Source organism: Amyelois transitella, chromosome 10, assembly GCF_032362555.1.
Source record: "Amyelois transitella isolate CPQ chromosome 10, ilAmyTran1.1, whole genome shotgun sequence".
Classification (NCBI taxonomy): domain Eukaryota; kingdom Metazoa; phylum Arthropoda; class Insecta; order Lepidoptera; family Pyralidae; genus Amyelois; species Amyelois transitella.
Window position 1 is genome coordinate 11,094,272 of NC_083513.1, and position 27,630 is coordinate 11,121,901.

The window sequence follows — 27,630 nt, forward strand, 5'->3', positions numbered from 1 at the left end:
TCAGTTTTTACTTTTATTTATAAATCACTCTCTCATCTTGCAATAAATAGTTATTTGTATCTAACAATCTTGTCTACATTTGCAAAGTTTTTACTGGAATTTTAAGCATTGGCGAGGCAAATGTACCGCTAAATATATCAATATTGGGATCCTTTAGATTTACGTTTATTGTACAGTGATGTGATGTTACCTACGATGACTTTGGGTAAACCTGTGAGTTTTTCAATTGTCTCATTACGCCAATTACTCGAAATGATGTCATGTTTGGACACTTCCGTCTTTCTAGATATTTTAGATATATATCTTTTGTTACAATGGTCATCAGAAAAATATTTAGGCGAATTGGGTATTCATCTAATCATATTAAGAATATAAGTAATAATTACTACTTGAGAAATGTCTATTGTTGAATGAATCTCATGATAAAAGTCAAAAATATTTATTCTCCTAATCACAAACTTGAACAAAACATCACATCACTGGCAAACTGAGAAATCAAAAGCGGAACAAAACAATAAATGCAACATCGCCTCTTACAACAATGGGATTGCGATTTTTGAGGTGAGCGCTGTACAAAAAATACAGGGAACAATGTATCAAAAAACTATGTATTTAATTCATTATCAGGCAGCACAATGATAAAGAAGGTCTACTTCTAAATCTCAAACATCTGTCAAGAGTACGGTCACACCTGCCGCGTTCGCGCGACCGCAACTCGCGTCAAAACGCTCAAGTCCCGAGCGGCCGGATACCACGCGTAACGCCGGCCGCCCGCGGCGACGCGACGTCGGCAAATGTGGCAGTACGCTCACTCCAAGACCGGCTGAATTACTGATGGCCGGCCACAGACACAGGGAGCTGCATCCAATCATTAAAAAAAGTCACGAAACCTCGTCCGACCCCTTCAGTGATTCAACCAGGAGTTGTTCAGTAAACCGTGTACAATGTCGTAATTTACACCTATAGTCTAAGCAATAACGCTTATGTTTGACAAAAGTTATTCCTGACTCACAGGAAACACGTGCAAAATGTAAAGGCGGAATCCGACGGCTATATATTTCAAATAAAAAGCATTTACTCGAAGTGACACGTCTAAAAATAAAATAAAAAGTGTCGAAAACATTCAACCAAAAATCCTTCACTATAGTGAAAATCTCCGAGCGAACCGTCGGGACCCGCCTCGACAATGCGATGGGGTTTCCAGACCCCACCGTATACTTTAAAACAATCGACAAGTTAATTCCGTTAATACAATATGCGACTTGGCATGAAAAACTCTTGTCAATTGCGTAGACTACTAGGCACTAACATACGAGACATAATTATTTTTCCAAACAAGGTATTTATCATATAGAACATGAATATTCCAAAGGTTTTACACAATGCGCCCTGATCTCGATTACAATAATGTGTTCACTAAATACTCGAAGCAGGCCTAAAGAATATTATTTCAAAATATTATAAAAAGGTTAGTCTAACTGGAATCAAACTGAACGCGGGTCGTGTACATACTGTTTTGATAAATTCAATAATTTAAATTAATTTTAAGACTAGCGTTAACATTGCGCGTTTCGTTCGATTCCACTTAGACCTCGACACACTACTTGAAAGAAAAAACGTTAAGTGTACAATATGAGATAAAAGACAGTAATTTCAAGTTACAAACAAAACGTGTCGGACTCATCAGGGATTATATGAAGTTAGAATGTTGTTAAACTTCATTGTCACATATCCATTTGTACAAGCTAGAACGAATTGTGAACGATGCCGATGGAAGCACAAGAGCTGAAAGCATATCTTGTATATATTTGTTAGTGATATAACCCGGCAATAATGCATATCACGGTACTGTTATGTAACGACTGATACTGATAGTACGTAACGTTGTATATAGTACTCTATAATTAGTCACGTGTCAAACGAATCACATTTAGAATTTTGCAAATTCCTAGTGTCACATCTGAGCGCGCCCCGGGGACTCTTCCAGTTTACAAGTATTATTAAATTAGTCAACCGTGAACTTTTCCACTAGTCGTACTATTTTTGTAAGTAATATAAATACATGTCGTCATATCGAAGAGTTTGTACAAATAAAAATACGAGCGAGAATATGTACATGTCGTTTTATTCCGGGGACTGGGGGTCACTCCGCCGCTCCGGGCCCCGGGCTCCGGGCGCCGGGCTCCGGGCGCCGCACACGTTTCAATTTGAATACGAATAATCAGGAATACAAATGACGAATCTTGTTATAAAAGCATAATACGAGTAAGTGTAGTTCGGGCGTGGACGAGAGCCGCGAGTCGGGGGCGGGGCGGGCGGGCCGCGCGGCGGAGTCAGGCCGCGCCGTTCACCAGCTCCGCCTTGCGCGCCGGCGACCGCCGCGGCTTGCTGGCGGGGTGGCCCGCGCCGCCCGTGCTGCCAGTGTTGCCCGCGCCGCCGGTGCTGCCCGCGCCAGTGTTGCCGCCCGCCGCCGCCGCGCCCGGCCCGCCGCCCGCGGACGCCGCGACGCCGTTCTTCCACCCGCCTCCTTGCAACAACACAAGTCACATCTTCAGTCGCATTGTCAAGAGAATACCGACTGGAAGCCAGACTCCATCGTCTCTTTCCCAAAAGGGTAAACGAGACGGTGGCTACATCTTTATACTTGCTAGAATCATCACTTTATATGGGGCCAATCTTTCCATACTCATTTTCTGATTAAACATAGTTTATAAAAATTTTAAGAAAAACTGAATATCTTTTCTAAATTTTGCAAAAAGGAGTACGGCTTCCAGTTAATATCTATTTCCATATAAGTATAAAAATCATTAGTGACATCAAATATAATTTAACTGACTGAAAAGTTGTTAAATTTATATCACGAAAAATAACACAATTTGGAATTATTAGTAGGGGACTAATGTTACAACAATCATTAATTTTAAATTATCAAAAATAAAAATAAATAACTAGATGCTTTAGAAAATATTTCTACGTACAAACACGTATTATATACGTTTGGTGGGACCTCCACCTCAATTATAAACTTAACAACGAAATCTGAAAATTTTACGTCATGTGTAGGTAATTATGCCACTGTTACATGCCAGAGCACAAATTCTACTTCAAAGCATAAACAAAAAAATATGCATGCTACGACTACTACCTTATAAAATTATTGTGGTGAGCTTAATTGTTATATTTTCAAAATTGAAATAATGGAGAGAGAGAGATTAGAGTATATAGATTAACGCTTTTTTTTAAATCGAACCGAACGTATGTAAGTCATTATTTGATTGCGAGTTTTTTAATAGTATGATAAGCAATTAGGTTACAAGTGCGTACTTGCGCGTGAGTACGTACGTGCTTGCGAGTGTCTCTGCGTGCGTGTCTCTGCGTACATGCGTGTGCCGGTGGGTGGTGAGCGTGACTACATGCGTGTGTGAGTGTGTGTGAGTGTGTGTGTGTGTGTGTGTGCGTGGTTACCTTGCCTCCTGCGCCTCCGCCGGCGCGCGTCCCCGTTGCCGCGCGGCCCCTCGGAGTCGCTGCCCGACTCTAAACAACAACCGCAGCTCACCGCCCTGATCGCACTCACACACACACACACGCACACTCACACGCAAACAGTGTGTAGGCTAAGGGCTAATGGTACGATTTACATTATGATTAAAGCTCATCGTTTCGTTTTTTGTGCACAACACACGTGGTTTCTCAATTTAACCGAATATTTCAAATAATGAACAAAATCTACCACTTGTTGATAATCGTAGATCAATTAATTTTATTCACAAATTCAAATCATAATGTCAAAATTTATCTATTGATAAGATAATTACCGTTACACATGCAAAACTTAAAATTATCGTCAAATAACTTATACTAGAATATCAACACAACATAATACTCCACCACTGCCCTCAGACTACGACCACTAACATCATTATATACACTGCCCAATTAAACGTTGTTTTAATATACTACCGTCTAAATGCTTATTAAAATCTTGTTACTAATATTTTCATTGATTCCTTTTTGTTGAAAAAAACGTTGCGTTAGCCGAAAAAAAGAAATCCTTATACACCTATCTGTTTCAAGAGCATTGAAGCATAAAACGCGTTATTTTGCTTATAAGCAAGGATAAACAATTACTATTATTTATTTTTTTTGGGCAAAGTATAAAAGTTGCAGAGTAATTTATTACTAGCTAAAAAACGACATGCGGTTTTCAACGCAACACGAAATTATAACCATCACCGGATATTAGTCTATAGGAAACAACACACCAAAAATTAAAACCGCATCCATTGAAATAGCAAATAATAATTTACTTACAAATTTCATAAGGCACTGCTCAAATTATCAGTAATATTATAAAGCTGACGAGTTTTTTTGTTAGAACGCGCTAATCTCAGGAACTACTGGTTCGAATTGAAAAATCCTTTTTGTGTTTAGTAGGCCATTTATCGAGGAAGGCTTTAGGCTATTTATCATCACGCTGCAACTATAAGAAGCGAAGAAATAATGGAGAATGTGAAAAAAAAAACGGGGAAAATTGATTCCTCCTTGAGGGCTTCAATGATGCCCAAAATAACTATTCCACGCGGACGAAGTCGCGGGCCCAGCTAGTATAGTATTAAGCCAAGTCTGTCCCTGTCTGTATGTATTATACTTAGATCTTTAAAACTACACAAAGGATTTTGGCGCAGACAGATAGATTGATTCAAGTTGTCTGGCCATGCCTTTACCGCAAGGCCCAGGTAGAAGGGGCTGGCCGAAAAGATTAACACTGGACGTAGCAAATAATATGCGAGCCAATGGACTGAAATCCGAGGAAGCCGAAAACCGTACCAAGTGGAGAGAGAAGTCGGAATACGGATCCCGGGCCCTGAAACACTTCTGTGGAGGGTGCAACGAACACGCAGAGATAAGAGAGAGATTGATTCAAGATGAGAGTTTTATGTATAAATGCTACCCATGCGAAGCCGAGGCAGGTCGCTAGTTGTTGAAATAAAACAATGAAATGACGTTTCTGACTACAGAAGAAATAAAGTTTATAACACCCTGTTTGTATAAGGTAATTTTTTAATTCGATTCCCATCAAGGCCTTAATTAAACCAACCAAATTATTACTTGATCCTCATTGATATTACTATGACGCGATCCGACAGACTATGACATTTCATTTTGGAGATAACTAACCTAATGATTGTTATTATATGATGAATATCTATCTATACTTATAGAAATCTGTGTATTACCCGTTCACGGCTTAACTACATGAATTTTTGTGTGGCCATAGTTAATTATTGAGGACAAACATAGAGTACCTTTTCCCTAAAAATTCCCTCGGCAGTGAAGTCTAGACAAAAACTAAGACACAAATAGTATTTAAATGACATTTGAGCAGCGTCCCAAAGAGATGCCATTCATCCATCAGCACCATCCTCTTAATGTACTAATTAAAATGTAAACCAAGGTGCACAGCCGACCAACAGAACATATAAACAGTAGAAATGCATAAATAAACATACAATATTATAAACATAGAGCACTACCCACTACATTTTAACTAGCACATTCGGTAATATTTTCAGATTTAATATTATATTTTATTATTTCACAATAATAGCAAAATAATAAAATATGAAAGAACAATTCATATGCTTTGCAGTTTGCAGAATGAATATAATCATGCGTTTCTCCAAATTAATAAATATATAATCACTAATAAAATTGATTTAACAAATAAATAAAAAATAATAAGAAGTATCTAAATTTGTTTCCCGCAAATATACATTGCGCTTACGACGAGAATTTGCCGTGTGGTTCCCGACACTAATATAAAAAAAAGGACCACTCCATCTCTTTCCCAATAATGTCGTATAACGCGACTAAGAGATAGGCTTATAACCTTGGGATTCTTCTTATAAACGACGGGCTAGCAACCTATCAGTATTTAGAATCTCAATTCTATCATTAAGCCTAACCGCTGAACGCGACCTGTCAGTGCGTCAGGACCGGTGTCTCTGTCCACCCCGTACCTCTGTCCGCGCTGGAGACGTCCTGGCTGTCCAGCACGGAGCTCTCGTCGTCTGTCTGCCGGCGTCTGTCTTCGCGCCGTCTGCCGCTCTGCAATGTTCGTATATTTCGTTAGATTGTACATACAATGTGTGTGGTGAATATAATTAGGGTTCAGTTCTTAAAGGTGTGTATTTATAAGGACTAGCCCCCTTCCGTGTGAATTTAGCGCCATCTTGAAACACCAATTTAAATATAACTCGATATAGACGTGATTTGTGTGTGTATGTAAAAAATAACTGTGAGGAAACTTGTCCATTCAGGCAGGACCTGATTTATCAATTCAGTAGGGATGATGGCTTCTTAAAAATTGCACATTAGAAAAAACTTTAGCATCCCCTTAACACGCCCATACAATACAATGATGCGGCAACTAAGTTAGGATTTTTTCATATTGATTGTTAATAAAAGTACCCGAAACCGCCGAGCTTGTATGAAGAGAGTTATGAATGTGGACGAAGCGAAAGAAGTATGCAGAGATCGTGGCAAGTGGAAAGAGGTAGTCTCTGCCTACCCCTCCGGGAAAGAGGCGTGATTTTATGTATGTATGTATGTATGATTGTTAATTTCTAGACTTTCCTACTTTTTTTACTGTGCAATGTATCACGTTTCCTTTTTTTTTACAATGCAAGTAGTGTTCACATCGAGATGATACTACACTTACACATGAGTCTATAATGTGTGTTGCTCTATATATTTTCTTCTGTCATAACATAAGTTTCGTGTACCAAATAAAAATATGAATATCGTAAATGGCATCTAAGAGTTTACAAATGATAGGAATTCTTTTGGGCGATGGGCTAGTAACCTGCCACTATTCGAATCTCAGTTCTATCATTCAGTCAAACAGCTGAATGTAGGCCACATTCAGCTGTTTGACTGAATCATATAATCAGCCAGTAGTTTCGTGGCTGTCTCTGTGTGTGTTGCTCAACATATTCATAATGTATGTTTCGTTAATATTGCATATGTATTTTGTTATGGGCAACAAAGATGACTTGTATTTGTGCCCCGCGTGTTACACAGCCGTGACTGTGTGTGTGTGTGTCTGTCTGTGTGTCGCGGCACTCACGTTGGGGCGCGGCGGCTGCGGGCGGTGCGCGGAGTGCGCGCCGGCGCGCCCGTTCTCCAGCGGCCGCCGCCGCTCCGACGACCTGAACATGAACACACACAGGTACATTCATTTCACATTTTAAATTAATATTTCCTATCGTATAACTTAGAAAATTAAAATTTCGATAATTAAAAAAGCGAGATTTATCTACAAACCTCATTTCAAAAATAAATATTTTAAATGTTTAATTTGAAATTTTAACTAGTAGTAGTAACTAGTATTGTAAAAAACAAAACGAGTACATTTCATCTCTTGAACAAGACTTGAAGAGTTCCCTTGCAAACCTTGCGCAGGTCAGACGGGAGTCGCTTCGTGCAAAAACCTCACCCAATCCAGGGTCCATGGTTGCAGGCATACCCCGAACTCCTCTCCAGAGTGGTGAGGATGCAACCGGGACTAAAAGTCAAAAGGAAGAAGACTTCTAACAGTGATTCTGACAAATGAAACATTGGAAAATACATTTTTAAAAGGGGGTGTTCCTAGATAAAGGTCCGCGTGTGGTAAAATACATGTTTAAAAGGGGGGGTACGTAGATAAACGTGTAGACTAGCCGTGTGTACCTGTTGCCGCGCTGGTGGCGCGCGCCGCGCGGCCGGAAGTTCTCGCCGCGCTCGTCGCCCGCGTCCGCCGCGTGCCGCGCGCCGCCTGCAGCACAACATCGTCACGTTATCACATCTTATTTATTTATTTGGAAGACCAACTATCGTTGATAAAAATATAGCGTTACGTATGTCAAACAAATGGTCAATTATATTGATAAAAAAACACTAATCCATTAAAAAAGTAACATCAATCACTCAAATTCAACAATAAGTATTTATAAAGAATTTAATAGCTCATTAATCTTAACTCACTACGGACTTCAAATTTTTTGGCGATATCTTTCAAAGCATAGAAATTAATTAATTAATTTTATTAAATCTATGGATCTAGGAGCATATTTACATATAATTTTTCACTTTTTCTTAGCTCTGTGTAAGCTTTTTAAATACGGAGGTGTTTGGTCAGTATCTATGAGTAAACTTTATTTGCTGTTTAAGCTGGTAATAATCAAGCGTTATGAAAGTTGTATTACACAGAGATACTCCTCATTTTGTGCTAAGTCCAATTTTCCGGTTACATTTGTCATTATTTTTCAAATAACAGGGTAAATAAATAACAATCTTACGTCATATATAAGTCATTTTTTTTTCAAATCATAAATAATAACTATATCACCTTACTGACGTAAGTCAAGTAACAGGTATGTGATATAAATATTTTTGATATCGCAATATATATGAATCAAGTTATGTAAGCCTCGCAGCAAATACCAGGCGGTCGCACAACGACTCTCGCCGAGGAGAGAAGCCTAGACGGCAATTTTGACATTGGTTCAGTGAGCGTGTGACGTCATGCCGCCGTGGTCTACGTGCGGGGATATATGTAAGTAAATATAAATAAATAAATATATACGGGACAAATTACACAGATTGAGTTTGACTCGAAGTAAGTTCGAAACTTGTGTTATGAGATACTAACTCAACGATACTATATAATAAATAATTATAAAGATAATTATTTATTATATAGTATCGTTATGACGGCCTCTGTGGCTCAGCGGTAGTACGCTTGTCTGTGACACCGGAGGTCCCGGGTTCGAATCCCGGTCAAGGCATGATGAGAAAAGAACTTTTTCTGATTGTCCTGGGTCTTGGATGTTTATCTATATAAGTATTTATTATAAAATATAGTATCGTTGAGTTAGTATCTCGTAACACAAGTTTCGAACTTACTTCGAGGCTAACTCAATCAGTGTAATTTGTCCCGTATATATTTATTTAATATTTAATAAACATCCAAGACGCAGGCCAATCAGAGAAAGTGCGTTTATCATCATGCCCTGGCCGGGATTCGAACCCGGGACCTCCGGTGTCACGGACAAGCGCACTATCGCTGCGCCAGAGGCCGCCAGGCAGGTGTGCGGGCGGAGTGCGGGCGGTGTACGGGCAGTGTGCGGGTGGAGTGCGGGCGGAGTGCGGGTGGAGTGCGGGCGGTGTACGGGCAGTGTGCGGGTGGAGTGCGGGCGGAGTGCGGGCGGAGTGCGGGCGGAGTGCGGGCGGAGTGCGGGCGGAGTGCGGGCGGAGTGCGGGCGGAGTGCGGGCGGAGTGCGGGCGGAGTGCGGGCGGAGTGCGGGCGGAGTGCGGGCGGAGTGCGGGCGGAGTGCGGGCGGAGTGCGGGCGGGGCGGGGCGGTGGGCACTGACCGGGCGGGTAGCGGGCGCGGCGCGCGCGCGCGGCGGGCGGCGGGTAGAGCGCGCCGGCGCCCAGCACCACGCGCAGCTGCTGGTCGATCTCCTGCTTCTCCGCGCGCAGCTGCTCCACCTCCTGCGGCACGGTCAGCGGGGTTACTACATCTACTACATCCAGGTTTTCCCACACCCCAACAGCATATGTTCGTATTTAATACATACATTCATACATACATACATATCGTCACGTCTATATCCCATGCGGGGTAGACAGAGCCAACAGTCTTGAAGACTAAACGGCCACGTTCAGCTATTTAGCTTAATGATAGAATTGTGATTCAAATAGTGACAGATTGCTAGCCCATCGCCTAAAAGAAGAATTGTATTTAATGTACACACAAGTTGAGACATTAATCACATTTTACGACAACCTAAGACTTGTCTACATAAATGTGCTTGCAATTTGACCATTAAAAATAGCAAACATATTTCTGGTCATGCCACTTCCACCTATCCTTAATAAAGCATCTAAACATTCCCTTTTTTATTTATATCTTTTTTTCACAACACACATCCCCTTATCATGCTCTTTTTAACCCAATCACTCTGTTTTGTGTTCAGTTTTAAATTTAGATAATAATAATTACCTTTAGATGCGCCACGTGGTACTCGACCAAAACTTTAGCGTTGGCAATGTTCTCTCTCGTGCCGACGAACACAAACGGGACCATTCCTTCCTCGCGAGGCGTCGATGGCTGTGGCTCGTTGTCACCTTCCACTTTAACCTGGAATAATAAATTAAAATTTCATAAAATATACTCGAAAAGGCTAGTACAAAGAGGTATGTAAGAACTGGTCACAGACAACCTCGATTTTTAACATTGTACATTTTACCAATCCAATGTTAAGTAATACAGAAAATTTACAGTGTTAGTAATTATGTTTGTAAAATAAAGATGAAAAAGATATCCAATATAAGATTACCATGCACAGCCTGCTGAAACTCTAGTGTCTGTAAATCTCCCTTGCGGGGTAGACAGAGTAGTCTTGAAAAGAAATAAGGCTATGTTTAGCTGTTTGGCCTAATATGGTTTCAAATAGTGACAGGTTGCTAACCCATCACCTACAATATTATTAGTACCAAACATATTATTAATTAAAGTACAGTATCTGCCTACCCCTATAGGAAAAAGGCGTGATAAATATGTATGTATTAACATGAATATATAAAAACTAGCGACCCGCCCCGGCTTCGCACGGGTGCAAAATTCGGAAAAAATTATACATAAAAACCACTTGATACACTCTACCTGTTACAAAAAACCGCATCAAAATCCGTTGCTTAATTTTAAAGATTTGAGCATGCAGACAAACAGACTAAAATGTTTTATACTATGTAGTGATAAGAAGACAAACAATACAGACGCGCACGACGCCGCTCTTGTCCACGATCTCCTGTATGACCTTCCCGCTCTTGCCGATGACCTTGCCCACGAGCGCGCGCGGCACCTTGATGGACTCCTCCGCGTACTCCAGCAGCGAGCGCGCCTGCCGCACCGCCTCCAGCGACTGCCGACAGGTTATACTGTTTATATATACTGTCGTGACGTCAATGACGTGGACTCAAATCAGGGGAGGGACCAGGCGGAGAGAGAAGTCGGAAGGAACACTTTTGTGGAGGGGGCAACCGGGAACATGCAGAGATGAGGTTATATACAAATTATATTTAAAAGGATATTACAATTAGTGCCGTGTGGTTCCCGGCACCAATACAAAAAAGAATAGGACCACTCCATCTCGTTCCCATGGATGTCGTAAAAGGCGACTAAGGAATAGGCTTATAAACTTGGGATTCTCCTTTTAGGCGATGGGCTAGCAACCCGCCACTATATGAATCTCAATTTTATCACTAAGCCAAACAGCTGAACGTGGCCTATCAGTCTTTTCAAGACTGTTGGCTCTGTCTACCCCGTAAGGGATAAAGACGTGATGTATATGTATGTATTACAATTGGGAGGCAACAGAAGTGAATGATGATAGGATTCATACAAAGAAAAGTTGAATAAATGGTCAATTTAACATACATGTGGAGGCTGAGAGAAGGCAGATTAAGTATGAACCACATCCTACCTATAAATGCGAACGTTTGTAAAGATGTGTGGATCTGTTTGTTACTTCCACGCAAAATGTACCGACAGGTTTTCAAAGAACTGTAGTAATACAGTTTAGTTAGAGATTTTTAAGCGAAATAAGTTAATTGGTTGTTTGTTTCCTTTTTCATGGGTTATTTATTAAATTAATCTTCAAAATTTTTACGAATATATAATGAACAGTCCGGAGAAGGACATAGGATACCTTTTATTCCACTAAAAACCTGTTTTCTTTTGAGGTGGCGCAAAATAACCCAGCCCTTCAAACAATCAAATCTAATGAAGGCAAGTTAAACTAAATATTCACAAAGCTGATATTATTATCACCTATCAAACCTTATCTCACTTTTGCGTCAAGCCCTCGCCTGAAAACGTCCCTTCAGAAATCAATTATTAACAAAGTAAACTAACTTAATGATTTGAGACAGAGTACGAACGACTATAGACATCCACTGACCTCGCCGCAGATCTTGAACGTGCACGAGACCTCCTCCAGCTCGATGTTGGTGACGCCCGGCACCTTGCGCGCCTGCTGGATGTTGGCGCCGTGCGTGCCGATCGCCAGCCCCATCAGGTCCTCGCGCACTGAGAACTCGTCCGAGTAGCTGCCGAGTTGTGTCCAAATATATCGTATACAAATGTTACCTATATAATCACGTCTATATCCGTTGCGGGGTAGACATAGCCAACAGTCTTGTTAAAATTGATAGGCCACGTTCAGGCTTTTTGGCTTTAAAATAGAATTGAGATTAAAATAGTGACAGGTTGCTAGTCCATCGCCTAAAAGAATCCCAAGTTTATAAACCAACCCCTTAGTCGCCTTTTACGACATCTATGGGAGAGAGATAGAGTGGTCCTGTTCTTTTTTATATTGGTACCGGGAACCACGCGGCACAAAAAGGAGTATAGCTAAATTAATACGAGTGTTGCGCGTAAATGTAGCTGACAAGTAGCCAAGTGAGGCTTTAAAGCCGTGACATAGAAATTACAATAACTACTTACTTTGTGCTTCGTGCAAAAACCTGACGAAAAAATCAACGAGTCAGATTGCATGATTTCACTTTGAAATTTTCATTCAATGAACGCACCCAGATATATAAGTCAAAATGCAACATTAACTAATTACTAAAACACGATATCTTTTACTTAAGAAATAACCAAACATTCGTTAGCAGTTCAAAGTCACCTTTTACACTAGCGACATTGCCCCTTTGGATAGCAACATCCTTTGAAACTAACTACTGACTAACAATAATCACTTTTAATCTATTTAACAACTACTACATTTACCTACTCCGTGTATTTTATGAGGTTGTTTTTTTTTTAATTTATTTATCTTTTTGTTTATTTAGTTATTGATTATGGCACCAGATTTAAACACATTCAATTCATACATGTGTATTATCTCGTCTATATCCCTTGCGTGATAGACAGAGCTGTATGACTTATAAATGGAATTCAGCTTCTAATAGGTAGTGACAGGTTGCTAAGCCTATCGCCTAAAAGCAGAATCCTAAGTTAAGTCTATCCCTTAGTCGCCATTTACGACATCCATGGTAAAGATATGGAGTGGTCAATGCCTTTGTGCCGGAAACCATACATACGGACAAACATAATAAGATAAATATATTCTGGCGAACGCCAACAGAAATTTTATTGCCCTCATATGTTTTGTGCAAGCAACTTATTATGTGTTTTATATCAACAAAGAACATACCAATACCATTATCCATGCAAATTAATGTAAATCATACATAATTTACAAGCTTTATTGAGTTAATTCACAGAAACATTAGTTCGTATGTACGTCACTATCAGTTAAAGAATTAAAATTTAAAAACCAATTCATCCTAAGTGTTTTAAAAAACATGTCTCGTTTTAAAAATTCAACCAGTGAAGAAGCACCAAGCCTTATTTAGTTCTAAAATACATTAACTCATAATATCAAAATCCTTGTTCCTTCATTACTGCTTTACTTACAAAATAATGAAATGAAATGTGGTCTTATCACGTTTGCTAGCAATTTCGGAATCATTTAAAGTCTGTTAGAATTTAATAGTATTTTCTTTTTCATTAACATATCAAGCTTGATACTTCCATACTGATCCAAACGGCATGCAAAACAAAAGAGGTTACCCACAAATCAACAACGCGTTAGGGCATCGTCCATAGCTAAAACAGATAATTACCGGCTCCGTTCGTCGCTCCCCTGGCCGGCCGACCGCGATAACTGCTCAAGGGGGCTGAAATTTTGCAGGCGTGTAAGCAAGGCCAAATGTTTCTGCGGGTAGTGCGCGATAGAAAATTTTGAATCAGCAATGTTGTAAATTATAAATGTATGTGTATATCCAACAAGATTTCAGCTCCTCCAAAAATTTGCTAAGCAAGCTTTTGGGTTTTGTAATGGAAACAACAGAAAATGTTAGCCGTTCGATTGTTTTTTTTTTTGCAAAACTTTTGGAATGAGCACTGGAAGTAGAAGAAAACTAATATTATGTGAGTGCAATTCAGGACTTTAAATATTCGCGTGTACGCCCGTGTAAACCACTCTCAAATTTATATTATGATAGAGACTTTTCTATGATCTTTATTTATCTTTTTAAATCAAAATGGCCAGCATTTTCTGCAGTCAAACTAAGAACAACATCGAATATGTATAAGAAGACAACAAAACCATCCTTACCCTCCCTGATTGTGTATTTTGGTGGACTCCAACTGCCGCGCCGCCTCCTCAGTCTTTTTCAGCAATAAAAACTTTTGGGCTAGATTCCTGTAAAGAGAAAATATTGGGTTTAACGTGAAAACTAATTAAAATACATTATCAGTGAAAAAAATTTTGGTTTTAACTGGAATATGCAGATGAGAGAAAAACATTTCATAAAATAAAAAAACTTAATTTATAAAACCTCAGGGAGATTTAAATTCTTACTATAGCAGTGCCCTTCGAACAAAATAAGAAATTAAGGAACTAACAATTTACACTGTCTTTTTTCTTTAGCTAAATACTAAACATATTTGTGAAGAGTATTATACTACCAAATCGGCATAAATCTAAACGCCGTAGGCCCTGATACTCCCCGATAATGTCAGCACATTGTCTATGACGCGACAACACGGAAGCGGTGTCGCGTCGTAGACATTTGAAGCTTCAGATGATACACAAATGAAGCCTTATGTATGTGCTTTATTATATTGAGTCCATATTAAGGTTCATCAACATTTGGTTCGATAACTATGCAAATGCTAACATACGTAACTTCGTCTGCCAACGATCGCTTAGGTATAGTTCGCCAGGAATTTTCAACAAATCGTCGAACTATTAATCGACAGAATAGACTCTTACTGTAGGTAAAAGTCAGCCCGAAAACAGTTTCAGACTCAGTGACTAGTTATTCTTTCCACTTTTTCCGCGAAAGGGTGTGAACACCCTGACACTATCGTCACCCGTCTCTCTCCGGAGAGAGAAGGTGGCACCCACCTGAAGTGCATCTCCTGCAGCATCTGCGCGCGCTTCTGCGAGGTCTCGCAGCGCGAGATGACGGCCAGCGCGGCGCGCTCGGGCACGTACCACACCAGCGCGGCGCCGATCGCCTTCTGGAACTCCTTGTGCGCGTTCTCCACCTTCGCGCTTTGCATGTCGTGCAGGCTGGAAACGAGAACGTTTTTGAATAAAGAATGAGTTTTTACATATCGCACAGGCTAGAAACGATAACGTTTTTGAATAAAGAATGAGTTTTAGCATATTCATGCAGGCTGGAAACGATAACGTTTTTGAATAAAGAATGAGTTTTAGCATATCGCGCAGGCTGGAAAGAAAGCGTTTTTGAATAAAGAAAGAGTTTGTCGAATTGTTCCTCGGTAAAGCGTGGCACAGACAGGGAGCGATGAAGGGGCGGGTGGATAGCACGTCGATTATATTTCTGCATGGTTTAATACACGACTTACAAGAAGCGGGCACGGGTCGCTAATCGCAAATATTACCCGCCGTATTCCCGAACCGAGCCGCAGTGGCTCTTTGTCTATGTTACGCATAATGTTCAAATAAGCGACGGACATCCATCACAAACTGGTTCTCTAATGATGACTTGAAAAACTACATACATCACGCTTAAGTGCATTTTTGTTCGAGTCCTGTTGTTTCGTTTCCGACAAATGAAAAGACAGATTTTTACTTTTTTGAAAATTCCCATTTGTTTCCATTTATTTTATTTCAAGAAATAATATTTTTAGCAACAGCCATCCAGCTATTAATCGCCCAGTAACGGATTTAATGTTATAATGAATGCAGATACTAAAAATAGGTACTATAGGATCCCAAATTCACGTAATTCACATTCGTGTAATTTTTCCTTGAAAATCTTTATCTCTCGTCATCACTACCACTAGACGAATCTCTCATTAAGTGCTTCCATATCTGATAAACACTATCTCTCAAGAGAACTCAGTATCACATCACAATTGCAATGAAGCTGTTGGTTATCCTGTTTTTAATCACCGAAACAATATGTTACTACCACAGCGACGTAGGAATTCCTGAAGCGACCAGAATAAAGTCAGCAGAACTAATTAACCAAAGAGTAACAGGCGGCGAATTAGCAGACTTGGGAGTTTATCCCTTTTTCGCGGGCCTAGTGATAGCTGTGAACGTAAACTTGACGTCAGTATGCGGCGCTTCTATAATTTCTAATACAAAATTGATTACGGCGGCGCATTGCTGGACCGACGGTGAGTATCAAGCTTTACTCGTCGAAGTGGTCCTCGCTTCAAATACCTTATTCACGGGCGGGACGAGAGTAGCAACCGATGACGTCATCGCCCACGAAGATTTCAACCCGGAATCTTTGCAGAATGACATTGCGATCATAACTGTGCCGAGAATCGAATTCAGTGGTAATTTGATGGCGATAAGTTTACCGATGGTGGATTCTTATGTCGGTACTCAGTGTCAAGTGGTCGGTTTTGGCCGGACGGCCGAAGAGGAACCGTTGACTTTGACACAGCAGTTAAGCCACGCGTATTTGACGGTAATAAGCAACGAGGAGTGTGGTATCTTTTATGGGGAGCTGATTACGGATTCGTTGGTGTGTACGAGTGGTTTGGACGGGAGGGGGCCGTGTGGTGGGGACTCTGGGGGACCAGTGTTTTATGGAGATGAAGAGTTTACTTTGATAGGTGTGGTGTCATTTGGAGCGGCGTACGGCTGCGAGGCCGGATTCCCTTCAAGCCATACCAGAGTGACGGCTTTCCTTCAATGGATCAATGAAAGAATGTAACATCGTGATAATGTTATTAAACACGAATCATTCCAATTAAATAAGTTTTGAGATTTTTCTAATTTCACTTTGACTCATCCAAATTTGACTGTAATAACCCTTAATAAACCTTACAAATAAGCTGGCTTTTCTAACAGTAGAACAGAATTGTTCCTTGTTCTATTCCGTCACATAATATTTCATAAGAAAAAGCTGATGCAAAGAACTTATCAAAACCTTTTAACGTAAATTTAATGACCATTTCTATGTGATGTCATTGAGATGAAAGTTGTTGAATTTTTCTTATCAGGTTGAATGTTAAAATGTGTCAGTTTGTTTAATAGCATCACTTCTATAAACAGAAAAAAAGGTCATATCGTGTGATATGTGAAAATAAGATTATTGGATGGACCAAAGAGGACAGAGGATGAAACAGTGAATACTGAATTTACATTCTTGCAAGGAATCATAGAAGTTGGTCAGTAGGTACTATCATTCTGCCACATAAACTATTAGCCAAATTTTGGTAAAATGGTAAAATAATATTACGTTTATTATAAATGCGAAAGTAAGTTTGTTTGTCGTCTCTTCACAAGTTTTCTACTGAACAAATTTTCTTGAAAACTTGTGTAACATACATACACGCCTCTTTCTCGGAGGGGTAGGCAGAGACAAATTTGTGTATACATATCTTAATTACCTAAGATCATAGGGAATACCCTGAAAAATATTCATCCCTAGCAAAAACTAGTGCCCATGGGATTTGCGAAAATCCTCTATACTTTACAGGTAGGTGTCGCTAAATTCGCGTGGACAAAGCTGTGTTCAAAAGTTAGTTTGGCATAAAGAATAACAGTAGTAGATCTAGTAATTTCTACAATATCCAAAGAGACAAAAGCCCAAAACAGTTAATATATAACAAATTTAGAGTCATACCCTGTGGCCCAAAACAACAGTGGAGAGTGTAATCAAAACAAGCAAAGCGAGAGAGAGAGATATATATATATATACTCACTAATCTTTGAGGTCATCAGGCACGGTGATCTCAAACTTGTGGAAGGTGGACTTGTCTATGGGCGTCTTAGTGGTCTTCACTCGGAGGCGATCCTTTGGCACAATTTCTGTGTAGCAGTTGTCCCATTCCAGATATTCTATCACGAGGAATTCTCCTCTCATCATCTGAAAAAGAAAGGTAAATACCTTTTAAACTAAAAAAAAAAACAAGCCAATATCAATGGTTCAAATAACTTATATAAAAAGGAAACTATGAGCACATAAAAAAGAATTTATGAGCTCATAGTTTCCTTTTTATCAACTGGTGGGTTGTAAGCCTGAATGCTTTCAAAATCTTGCAAACAATAACTCTTCTACTTAACTGACTATCAGACAAATTGCAGCCATAACTAGGTTGTAGGCATGAATGTATTTTGGATGAGGTACCAGGTACATCAAAGATTTTCAAAAATACCTAAGGTCAGTTTTTTTTTTAATTATTATTATTTCAAGAAAATACTAAAGCAACCGACCACAGCAATTTATGTTAGATCAACAGTTTGCTGGCATATTTCACTACCTATATGCTTATTTGAAAGTTATTCATTTAGCATTAATTTGTAAAGACCTTCCATATGGATTGTGTATTGACAAAGATATTAGGCTATTAGAAAATGAAGAAGAAAATCTTCAAAATAGCAAACCTAATAAAAAGGCAAAACAAGAATGTTGTGAATCATTGAACTAATTTCGTCCTATTCAGGTCAGTGAACCATAAGTTTATTGACCTGCAGTAGTCAAAATTATCTTCAGAAAGTATTCTAAAGATGTGTTTCTAATGCAATAATTAATGGTCATAGATCAATAAAGAATGATTTAAATCTTGGAATGTCCAATAAATTAAGATTGTTTTATCATTGATATTTCTCCTAGCTGACATTTGATGAGTTCATAAAAATGTCAAGAAGAAAGAAATATAGACTTGTAATATATAGATAATTACCATTACAAATATTTAGATTTGTTAGAAACTGTAAACAATCATCTAAAATGTCTAAATTCCAAAAGATTAAGTCTTTCTACACTCAGAGTATGATTCAATCAATGTAAATGCATGACCAGTAAAATGTTTATATAAATTGTTTAAATTTATACAAATTAACACTCAATTTTGGTTTCACATTTTTTAAGTAATATTTTACATCAAAACAATAAACTAGTAATTTTTTATCTATAAATTTCTGTAAATATTGTTAATATGTCAATTCAAACAAGCATAGGCACAATATCCATTAGACCAATGTACATAACCATTAGTTTAAACAAAAAAAAAATTTATGACCCATTACTTTATATTACAGGCTAGGTTTATGAAACCCTTCTAAATGTCATACCTCATAGCATGTTACATATAGAATAAGGAGAGAATCAAGCAGAGTTATGCTGAGTCTCAACTCAAGGATAGCTTTAGTTAAATATGCTAAATAGCAGCTGGCTACAGAGCTGGGCTGTAATACTGGTTTCAATGACTAGATATGTATGTACTAAATCTGCACTTCAAAATACTGGCAATGAATGGTGTTGATTTTCTTTATTATTTGACATTATAACAAAAGAGGGTAGCAACAACATTTAACATGTCCAGGACTATCATTTATAAGTAGGTAGGTATGTAATTCAACACCACTTACCTTGATGTTTGCTGTCCACCACCCACATGCTTCCTTCTCATTGGATCTCGCAAACACCTCCACCTCTTGGTTTTCGACAAACTCTGTATGCTTCCCGGTGTCTTTAGGTGGGAGAAACACTTGTGAAAAAGGAAACTTCGACTCTGGCTGCCAGCTACAATGAAATACATACATGTAAATAAAAAGCCGAAAGACAAGATAAAATAACAACAAAAAAAAAATCGATGCACTTACTCATTTTCAAAGGCTACTAGAACCTCGTTGTCGAGCACGTCGGTGACAATGGCCTAAAAATAAAGAGAATATCAGAACATTCTCAAGTCCAGTAACTTGGGAGGTAAGAGTTATTACAAGAATAATTAGTAGGTCATACACAAATAAATATGCGCACATTATAATAACTGTAGAAGTCGCACTGTTTGTTTAAATTTATAAGTGCTAAAAATAAGAAAAGCAGTAATTACAACACATGGAAAAATCACGCCCTGTCAGACGGACATGGCGTCCATTCCAGCCGCGATGATCTTCCCGGAAAATTATTTTAGTAAGTATATGACAAATCCAGTATCTGGCGCGCGGAAACAAATGCCTAATTGCACCACTTATAGAAATACTGTATTTTGAACAAAACTGTTGTGTACTTCACAATTTACAAACCTTATAATAAGCACCATTTTCACCGTACACCTCGACCGACAAATCCTCCATTTTGGTTTGAAACACGTTTGAAACTTGAAAGCGCATTTGGCGTTTTCGGAGCGAGAATGAGAACGCTAGTCAAACAATACAACCAATCGCATGACAGAATTTATGCATAGACAATTCTATTTTTCCTCGATACTTTTCTTTTAAAAATGAATGAAACTTGTTTGTATTGATATTTGAATTTCGAATTTTACTTTTTATTTTAAATAAATGTTTTTCTATTATGCGTTATAAATTATTAAAGAAAGATTAGAAAGCGGAGGAACAAGAATTAGATAAAATGTATTACAAACTAGATGGGTTTGAATGAAATTTGGCTAATATTAACAATATTATTATAATCAGTTGTTCTACATACATACCTCATTGAGAAAGTTATGAAATTTAATAATTTATCTATATATTTTTATCTCTGAATTCCACGGGATGATAATTCCCCGATTAAAATTTTAATCTTTACACGCTGACGTCAATAATAGATGTACGCTGGACAAGATACTTTTACAAAAAGACAATCTTCCCCCATTGGAAGTGCTTTCCTCTCTGGATGGATTCCTTCCTCTTCATAATGAGAAGGATGGAATCCACATCCTTGGAACTGACATTATTCGCCGCCTTCATCGCAATGACATATTGTGATTAATGTGAATTGTGATTTTTTTGTAATAACAAATTAGGAAAGGTATTATACAATCTGTAAGGAGAAGCTTTTGTTAAGAAATGTTCAAACACAATAAGTAGGAGTGTGTAAGTGTAAGATATGAAAGTTTTGCAAAACAAGACACATAAGAAGAGATTTCGGAAGTAGGAAAAAATTTTTTTTTGTAATGGGATCTATAGTCTCTTGTTAGGAAGTTTGTGAAACCAAAAGTTATGTTATGAATTTTATGTGACAAAACACTAATTTGAATTTGAATGTCATTTACAAACTATGTCAATGTCACTCGCTGTCATCGACCAGCTGAGCTGTTGCAATTGCTGATGTTTCTTGTTTTATCTTTTTGAATTCTAGAGAAACTTAAGCTTTAGCCTAGAATAGAAAAGCAAGGAAGAAAAGGGAAACTTTTTATCGAAAAAACACATTGAAAACATAAAATTGCCACGGTATTCATAAACTTGACGACATTATTCAACTACAAAGGTAATATTATTTCCCAATTTTCAGAATGCAATATTGTATTTACCAAAACAGTTAATTTTGTTCATTTCATAAAATTATGATTTTAGATGAGTGAAGTTAAAAGCGTTATACTAGTGACCGGTGGATCAGGCCTCGTCGGCCAAGCTATTAAAATTCTTGTAGATAATGAGACACAAGAAGGAACAGGTTCTACAAAAAATGAAAATTGGATATTTTGCGGATCCAAAGACGGGGACTTGAGGTAAAGATCTATTTTTTTTAGTACTAACTACAATTGTTTAGTATTAGAATATTCTTCAGCAAAAATTATTACAGTAGTAAGCCAATAAGACTTATTAAATTACTTACACACTTTATAAAAATGTGCATACGTAGAAATATTTTGAAATCCTATTGACATGCTTGGTTGATATAGATTTGCACCAGAATAAGGAAATGTATGGGAGTGAAAGTTGGGTATGGCAAAAGAAGCACGAAAGCAGAATAAATGCAGTGGAAATGAGAGCGTTAAGGAGTATGTTGGGTGTGAAATTGAGTGACCGGATAAGGAACAGCGTGATAAGGGAATGTTGTGATGTGAAAGAAGATGTAGTTACAGGAATAGAAAAGGGTATGTTGAGATGGTTCGGTCATGTGGAGAGGATGAATGAAAACAGGTTGACTAAGCAGATATACAAGGAGAGTGTGGAGGGAAAGGTCGGGGTGGGAAGACCTAGACGAACATATCTTGATCAAATTAAGGACGTCCTGGTGAAGGGTCAGGTCAAAAGTGCCCGAAACCGCCGAGCTTGCATGAAGAGAGTTATGAATATGTATGAAGCAAAGGAAGTATGCAGGGATCGTGGCAAGTGGAAAGAGGTAGTCTCTGCCTACCCCTCCGGGAAAGAGGCGTGAGTTTATGTATGTATGTATGTATAAGGAAATATTTTATATAGTGCACAAATCTATGGACACAACTTTTTGTAATGTTATTCCATTTCTCATATTGCATCCAGACTGCAAGGCTTTCGGGTATTCCAAAAATGATGTTTCCTGTACAATTTTTTATCAATTTTCAGGGACAAGGCCCAAACGGAAGCACTATTTGATAAGTATCGGCCTACACATGTGATACATTTGGCGGCAATGGTTGGAGGCCTGTATCACAATATGAATAACAATTTGTCCTTCTTTGTGAGTTATTATTCAATAGTACATATATACATATAAAGAGATGTATGATATTTCAAAAATATTATTGTAGTAGTTAACTTATAAGAAGATTAATTCTACATATATCTGTGCCAAATATCATGTACAATCAGTCCAGTAGTTTTGAGTTTTTTTTACATCAAAATTGGAACTGTGGATTAAATAAAAATTATAGACCTTATTATATTGTATTGCAAATGTATTTATGTTTTAGAGGGAAAATATGGCAATAAATGAGAATGTGCTCCATGCGAGCTACGAGCGAGGTGTCAAGAGGGTTGTGTCCTGTCTTTCCACTTGTATCTTCCCTGACAATACTACATACCCTATTGACGAGACTATGGTTTGTATTTTTTTTTTTAATTCGGTGAAGTCTTTTTAATTTAGACATAAGTCTGTATTCAGTCTGAAAAGTTATATTTAACTAGTTTTTACTGGCAGCTTCGCCCGCGCGAATAAAGCGCCATCCAAATTACTTACCACTGAAACTATAGTTTTTCGGTATAAAAAGAACCTTATGTCTTCCTTCAGACTTTTTGATTAAATATGTAATCATAATCATTTATTCCTTGAATATGGTTACATTATAGGTCTTAAGTATTCAATTACAGTTTCTGTTAACACATATTCTACCTTTGAAGGCGTCGGAATTATGTACATATATTTTAAATATGTAAAATGCAAAAAATATTGGTTTGGGAAATAATGCGTGAAGAGACAACAAACAAACAAACTTACTTTCGCATTTATAAAATTTGTGGTTTATGGAAGTATGGTTAAGAAATGCCGATTACTAGAAAATGCAATAACAATTACATTCAGTATTCTTTCCAGGTTCACAATGGACCGCCACACACATCTAATTATGGATACAGCTATGCCAAGAGGATGATTGATATTTTGAACAGGTATAGTACGTGCGCCGGGTGGTTCCCAGCACCAATACACTAAAGAATGGACCACTCCATCTCGTTCCCGTGGATGTTGTAAAAGGCGACTAAGGGATAGGCTTATAAACTTGGGATTCTTTAAGGCGACGGGCTAGCAACCTGTCACTATTTGAATCTCAATTCTATCATTAAGCCAAATAGCACAATGTGGCCTATCAGTCTTTTCAAGACTGTTGGCTCTGTCTACTCCGCAAGGGATTTAGACGTGATTATATGTATGTATATTTGATTGGAGACTGATGATCTCACTGAAGAATAAAATTTGTATCTGCTAACTCACATTTATATTATTCCATTTGATTTAAGAGGGTACCATGATCAACACGGCTGCATGTTCACATCGGTGATACCCTGCAACGTTTTCGGCCCACACGACAACTACAATCTGCAGGCCAGCCATGTCATACCCGCTCTTATCAGGAGGATGGACGATGCTGTACGAAATGGTTCGTGTTTTTTTCGATAGATGGCGCTGTACACAATTTTAGTTTTCAGCCATGACATGACAACATGTATGATATACCCTCACTTATTAAAAGAATGTTGCTTTTAATAAATATTATTATTGCCTTGTTTCCGGCGCAAATATGAAAAAGAATAGGACCACTCCATCTCTTTCCCATGGATGTCCTAAAAGGCGACTAAGGGATAGGCTTATAAACTTGGGATTCTTCTTTTAGGCGACTTGCTAGCAACCTGTCACTATAACTGAATCTCAATTCTATCATTAAGCCAAACAGTTGAATGTGGCCTAGCAGTATTATCGGGACTGTCGGCTCTGTCTACCCCGTAAGGGATATAGACGTGATTATATGTATGTACGTATAAATATTATTTCGCTTGCAGGTGACCCCACATTCACAGTGTTCGGCAGCGGGAAACCTTTAAGACAATTCATTTATTCATTGGATCTAGCCAAACTGTTTGTATGGGTGCTCAGGAATTATGACAGTGTTGAGCCTATTATTTTGTCAGGTGAGAACTTTTTCGTGTGGTTCCCGGCACTAATACAATAAAGAATAGGACCACTCCATCTCTTTCCCATGGATGTCGTAAAAGGCGACTGAGGGATAGGCTTACAAACTTCGTCTGATTCTATTCTAACTGTAAAGTATAATCTTGTGAATTTTTAAATCAATACGAGGACGTCGTAAGAGCAAATATATGTACCAAATTTCATCAATATCTGTTTAGTAGATTTTCCGTGAAAGAGTTACAAACTTTCGTTTTAAAATATTACTAGGATTTGTGGACCTTCAACACAATATCTTTGGAACCACCCAAAGATATTGTGCTGAAGGTGTACCTATGTATGCTCCAATTCGTGAAATCTTTGCTTGCGCGATTTAGAATATTCGCTGTGTTTGACTGTTAGCGTGATTGGCAGTTGTGACTTGAAGATGTCGCCACAGATTTAAATTAATTTTAGTATAAATTTTTGTTTGTATACGGCTAGATTAGACGTGGATAGTGCTATTATGGGCTCGCGTTCATCTAGTCAAATAATAATAAATATATACGGGACAAATTACACTGATTGAGTCAGCCTCGAAGTAAGTTCGAGACTTGTGTCACGAGATACTAACTCAACGTTACTATACTTACTTTACTATACTTATACATCCAAGACCCAGGTCAATCAGAAAAAGTTCTTTTCTCATCATGCCGAGGCCGGGATTCAAACCCGGGACCTCCGGTGTCACAGACAAGCGTACTACCGCTGCGCCACAGAGGCCAAAGACACGAAACTGTCTGTACAATTTAATTTTGATATTTTAACATTGTTGTTAAGTTTCCTTGATACACTAACACATTGTGGGTTTAATCCTGATATTAACTGATTTTTTTTTTATTGTTTTAATCTTTTCATCATTTGTAGCGGACGAAGAAGACGAAGTAACAATAAGTGCAGTAGCGGAGACCATAAAGAAGGCTCACGGATACACAGGAGATATTGTCTATGACACGAGCAAAGCCGATGGACAGTATAAGAAGACCGCTTCAAACAAGAAACTTAGGTAAACATACATATATACATATGGTCACGTCTATATCCCTTGCGGGGTAGACAGAGCCAATAGTCTTGAAAAGACTGAATGGCCACGTTCAGCTATTCGGCTTAATGATGGAATTGAGATTCAAATAGTGACAGGTTGCTAGCCCATCGCCTAAAAAAGAATCCCAAGTTTGTAAGCCTTTCCCTTAGTCGCCTTTAACGACATCCATGGGAAAGAGATGGAGTGGTCCTATTCTTTTTTTTATTGTTGCCGGGAACCACACGGCACCTTGGTAAAGTTTGATGTCAACTAATTTGTAACTATAAATACTCGTGCGAGCAGATGATGATGAGCAGCCGAAAGATGGCGCTGTTTACAATAGCCGTAAATATTGAAATGTAATGGATGAAATTCAGAGCGTCGGCGGTCGAATGGGTAAGGTACCCGGTTAAAATGCGTGATACGCAAAAAAGGTACAGGTTCAAATACCACCTCGGCCATGGACCAATGAATTGTCAAAGTTATGTAGGTAAGTTAGTTTGAATACTAACTGATGCTGTAAGTGAGAGAAAGTAACAAAAATCTCGAGATTAGTGCTTTTGAGCCGATTTATTGATGGTACCTACTGAGATAGAATTACAATTGTAGAATTTCTCTCGAAAGCGAAGCATGTGTGGATGAAGCGAAGGAAGTATGCTGAGATCGTGGCAAGTGGAAAGAGGTAGTCTCTGCCTACCCCTCCGGGAAGGAGGCGTGATTTTATGTATGTATGTAGGTATGTATGTATTACTGTAAAATGTAGGTATGTATGTAGCGAAGCACCAGTCAATATTCTCTTTTTCTATTTATATATGATTCCTATAAATTACAGATCGCTGTACAAAGACTTCAAATTCACTCCGTTCGAGACGGCCATTCAAGAATCCGTTGACTGGTACAAGAGGAACAGAGAAATGGCGAGGACGTAGCCGCTCTTTATGTCCTGTAATTTCCATTGTGTATTTATTGTATATGCATTGTTATAAATAAAAATACTTGAAAAACTTTCGAATTTTCGATGAAACTCAGAAAAATCCAAATACATGTACATACTTATAATAATCAGGTCTATTTCCCATGCGGGATAGACAGAGCCAACAGTCTTGTAAATGCCAGTGCCAATGCAGTCAGCCATGTTGAGCTGCCTAAAAATCCCAAAAAAAAAATCCAATCCCAACTAATATTAAAAAATGCGAAAGAAAGTAAGGATTTTCGCTAATCCCACGGGAACTATTGTTTTTACCGGAATAAAAGTTCCTCAATGTCCTTCACCATACTCTAAATTATATGAACGTGATATTATTGATAGATAGATAATTCATTTATTTGATTTGCTACACACAATTATTGAAGAAGTTTCATTCAGTAATTGACCCGTGAAGAGGTCACAAACAAACTTATTTATTTATTTATGTACACAAAATTATATACAGAAGCATTTATAACAGTAATACTAGTACAAAGGTGCTACTTATTTCAAAAGAAATCTCTTCCAGTAGACCCATGAGAGGACAGATTAATTTTGGAGCGGTATGGCGTGTGCATAAATTTAACTAAACATACATGCTAATACTTACATAATTAAACATGGAACAATTAAATAAATGACAGTAATAAACTACATAAACATACCAATATATATATATATCTAATATAATATAAGTCTATTTGGAGAGATAATAGTCTTTAACTCGTCGTTTGAATGAAGAAAGAGTTTGGGAATCGCGAATATCATGCGGTAAGGAATTCCACAGTCGTGCAGCATGAGCAGAGAAGAAAAAAGAGTAGAAGGAAGTCTTGTGGGTAGGAATAGTAAGAATGGTGCGCAAATGAGATCTGCAAGGAGAATTAGACGAATGACGGAAAAAGAAACGTTCTTTAAGATAGGAAGGAAAGGCGGGATTAAATAAAATATTAAAAAGAAGACAGAGAATGCGAGTATTTCTACGAAAGCGAATGGGAAGCCATTTCAGCTTAGAACGGTAAATGGAAACATGATCGTATTTTCTTAAGCCAAATATGAAACGAATACAGAGGTTTTGTAACCGTTCCAATTTATCTAGTAGCTCCTCTGTGGTATCAAGATAGCACGCATCAGTATAGTCCAGAATTGGAAGAATC

At 38.3% G+C, this 27,630-nt stretch overlaps 3 protein-coding genes across 6 annotated transcripts; 2 read left to right on the forward strand and 1 right to left on the reverse strand.

Annotated features, from left to right (window-relative positions):
• Positions 1 to 589: 589 nt before the first annotated feature.
• On the reverse strand, positions 590 to 20,293 carry LOC106139248 (FMR1 autosomal homolog 1 homolog A). 3 transcript variants are annotated; one of them, XM_060946069.1, is made up of 16 exons: positions 20,144 to 20,293; positions 19,721 to 19,773; positions 19,487 to 19,640; positions 17,818 to 17,981; positions 15,029 to 15,196; positions 14,234 to 14,320; positions 13,740 to 13,793; positions 12,008 to 12,155; positions 10,826 to 10,969; positions 10,048 to 10,185; positions 9,416 to 9,536; positions 7,732 to 7,816; positions 7,130 to 7,211; positions 6,021 to 6,108; positions 3,466 to 3,534; positions 590 to 2,527 (listed from the first exon to the last, which is right to left on the reverse strand). In XM_060946069.1, exons 1-16 carry the CDS (start codon positions 20,228 to 20,230, stop codon positions 2,334 to 2,336), a joined length of 1,836 nt encoding a protein of 611 aa, XP_060802052.1. In that variant the 5' UTR covers positions 20,231 to 20,293; the 3' UTR covers positions 590 to 2,333. The 3 variants fall into 3 exon arrangements, with proteins under 3 accessions (XP_060802052.1, XP_060802053.1, XP_060802054.1); XM_060946070.1 differs by lacking the exon at positions 13,740 to 13,793; XM_060946071.1 differs by lacking the exon at positions 3,466 to 3,534.
• Positions 15,975 to 16,881, forward strand: LOC106141518 (collagenase-like). Its single transcript, XM_013343165.2, has one exon. It carries the CDS (start codon positions 16,014 to 16,016, stop codon positions 16,821 to 16,823), a length of 810 nt encoding a protein of 269 aa, XP_013198619.2. The 5' UTR covers positions 15,975 to 16,013; the 3' UTR covers positions 16,824 to 16,881.
• An 847-nt stretch (positions 20,294 to 21,140) lies between the features above and the next one.
• Positions 21,141 to 26,513, forward strand: LOC106141521 (GDP-L-fucose synthase). 2 transcript variants are annotated; one of them, XM_060946120.1, is made up of 9 exons: positions 21,141 to 21,332; positions 21,419 to 21,573; positions 22,391 to 22,505; positions 22,738 to 22,866; positions 23,358 to 23,431; positions 23,780 to 23,919; positions 24,320 to 24,448; positions 25,353 to 25,491; positions 26,342 to 26,513. In XM_060946120.1, the coding sequence occupies exons 2-9, from the start codon at positions 21,419 to 21,421 to the stop codon at positions 26,436 to 26,438; spliced, it is 978 nt and encodes a 325-aa protein (XP_060802103.1). In that variant the 5' UTR covers positions 21,141 to 21,332; the 3' UTR covers positions 26,439 to 26,513. The 2 variants fall into 2 exon arrangements, with proteins under 2 accessions (XP_060802103.1, XP_060802104.1); XM_060946121.1 differs by having other exon boundaries at positions 21,141 to 21,295.
• The last annotated feature ends 1,117 nt before the right edge of the window (positions 26,514 to 27,630 follow it).

Bases quoted from the DNA above. Each gene is read 5' to 3' on its own strand.
- LOC106141518 (XM_013343165.2), top strand. From the start codon at position 16,014: ATGAAGCTGTTGGTTATCCTGTTTTTAATCACCGAAACAATATGTTAC.
- LOC106139248 (XM_060946069.1), bottom strand. From the start codon at position 20,230: ATGCGCTTTCAAGTTTCAAACGTGTTTCAAACCAAAATGGAGGATTTG. The intron at 19,774-20,143 runs GTTTGTAAATTG...CTTTATTTTTAG, and splicing joins AAAATGGTGCTTATTATAAG to GCCATTGTCACCGACGTGCT. The intron at 17,982-19,486 runs GTAAGTGGTGTT...TTTCTTTTTCAG, and splicing joins GGTGGACAGCAAACATCAAG to ATGATGAGAGGAGAATTCCT.
- LOC106141521 (XM_060946120.1), top strand. From the start codon at position 21,419: ATGAGTGAAGTTAAAAGCGTTATACTAGTGACCGGTGGATCAGGCCTC. The intron at 23,432-23,779 runs GTATAGTACGTG...ATTTGATTTAAG, and splicing joins ATGATTGATATTTTGAACAG to AGGGTACCATGATCAACACG. The intron at 23,920-24,319 runs GTTCGTGTTTTT...TTTCGCTTGCAG, and splicing joins GGACGATGCTGTACGAAATG to GTGACCCCACATTCACAGTG.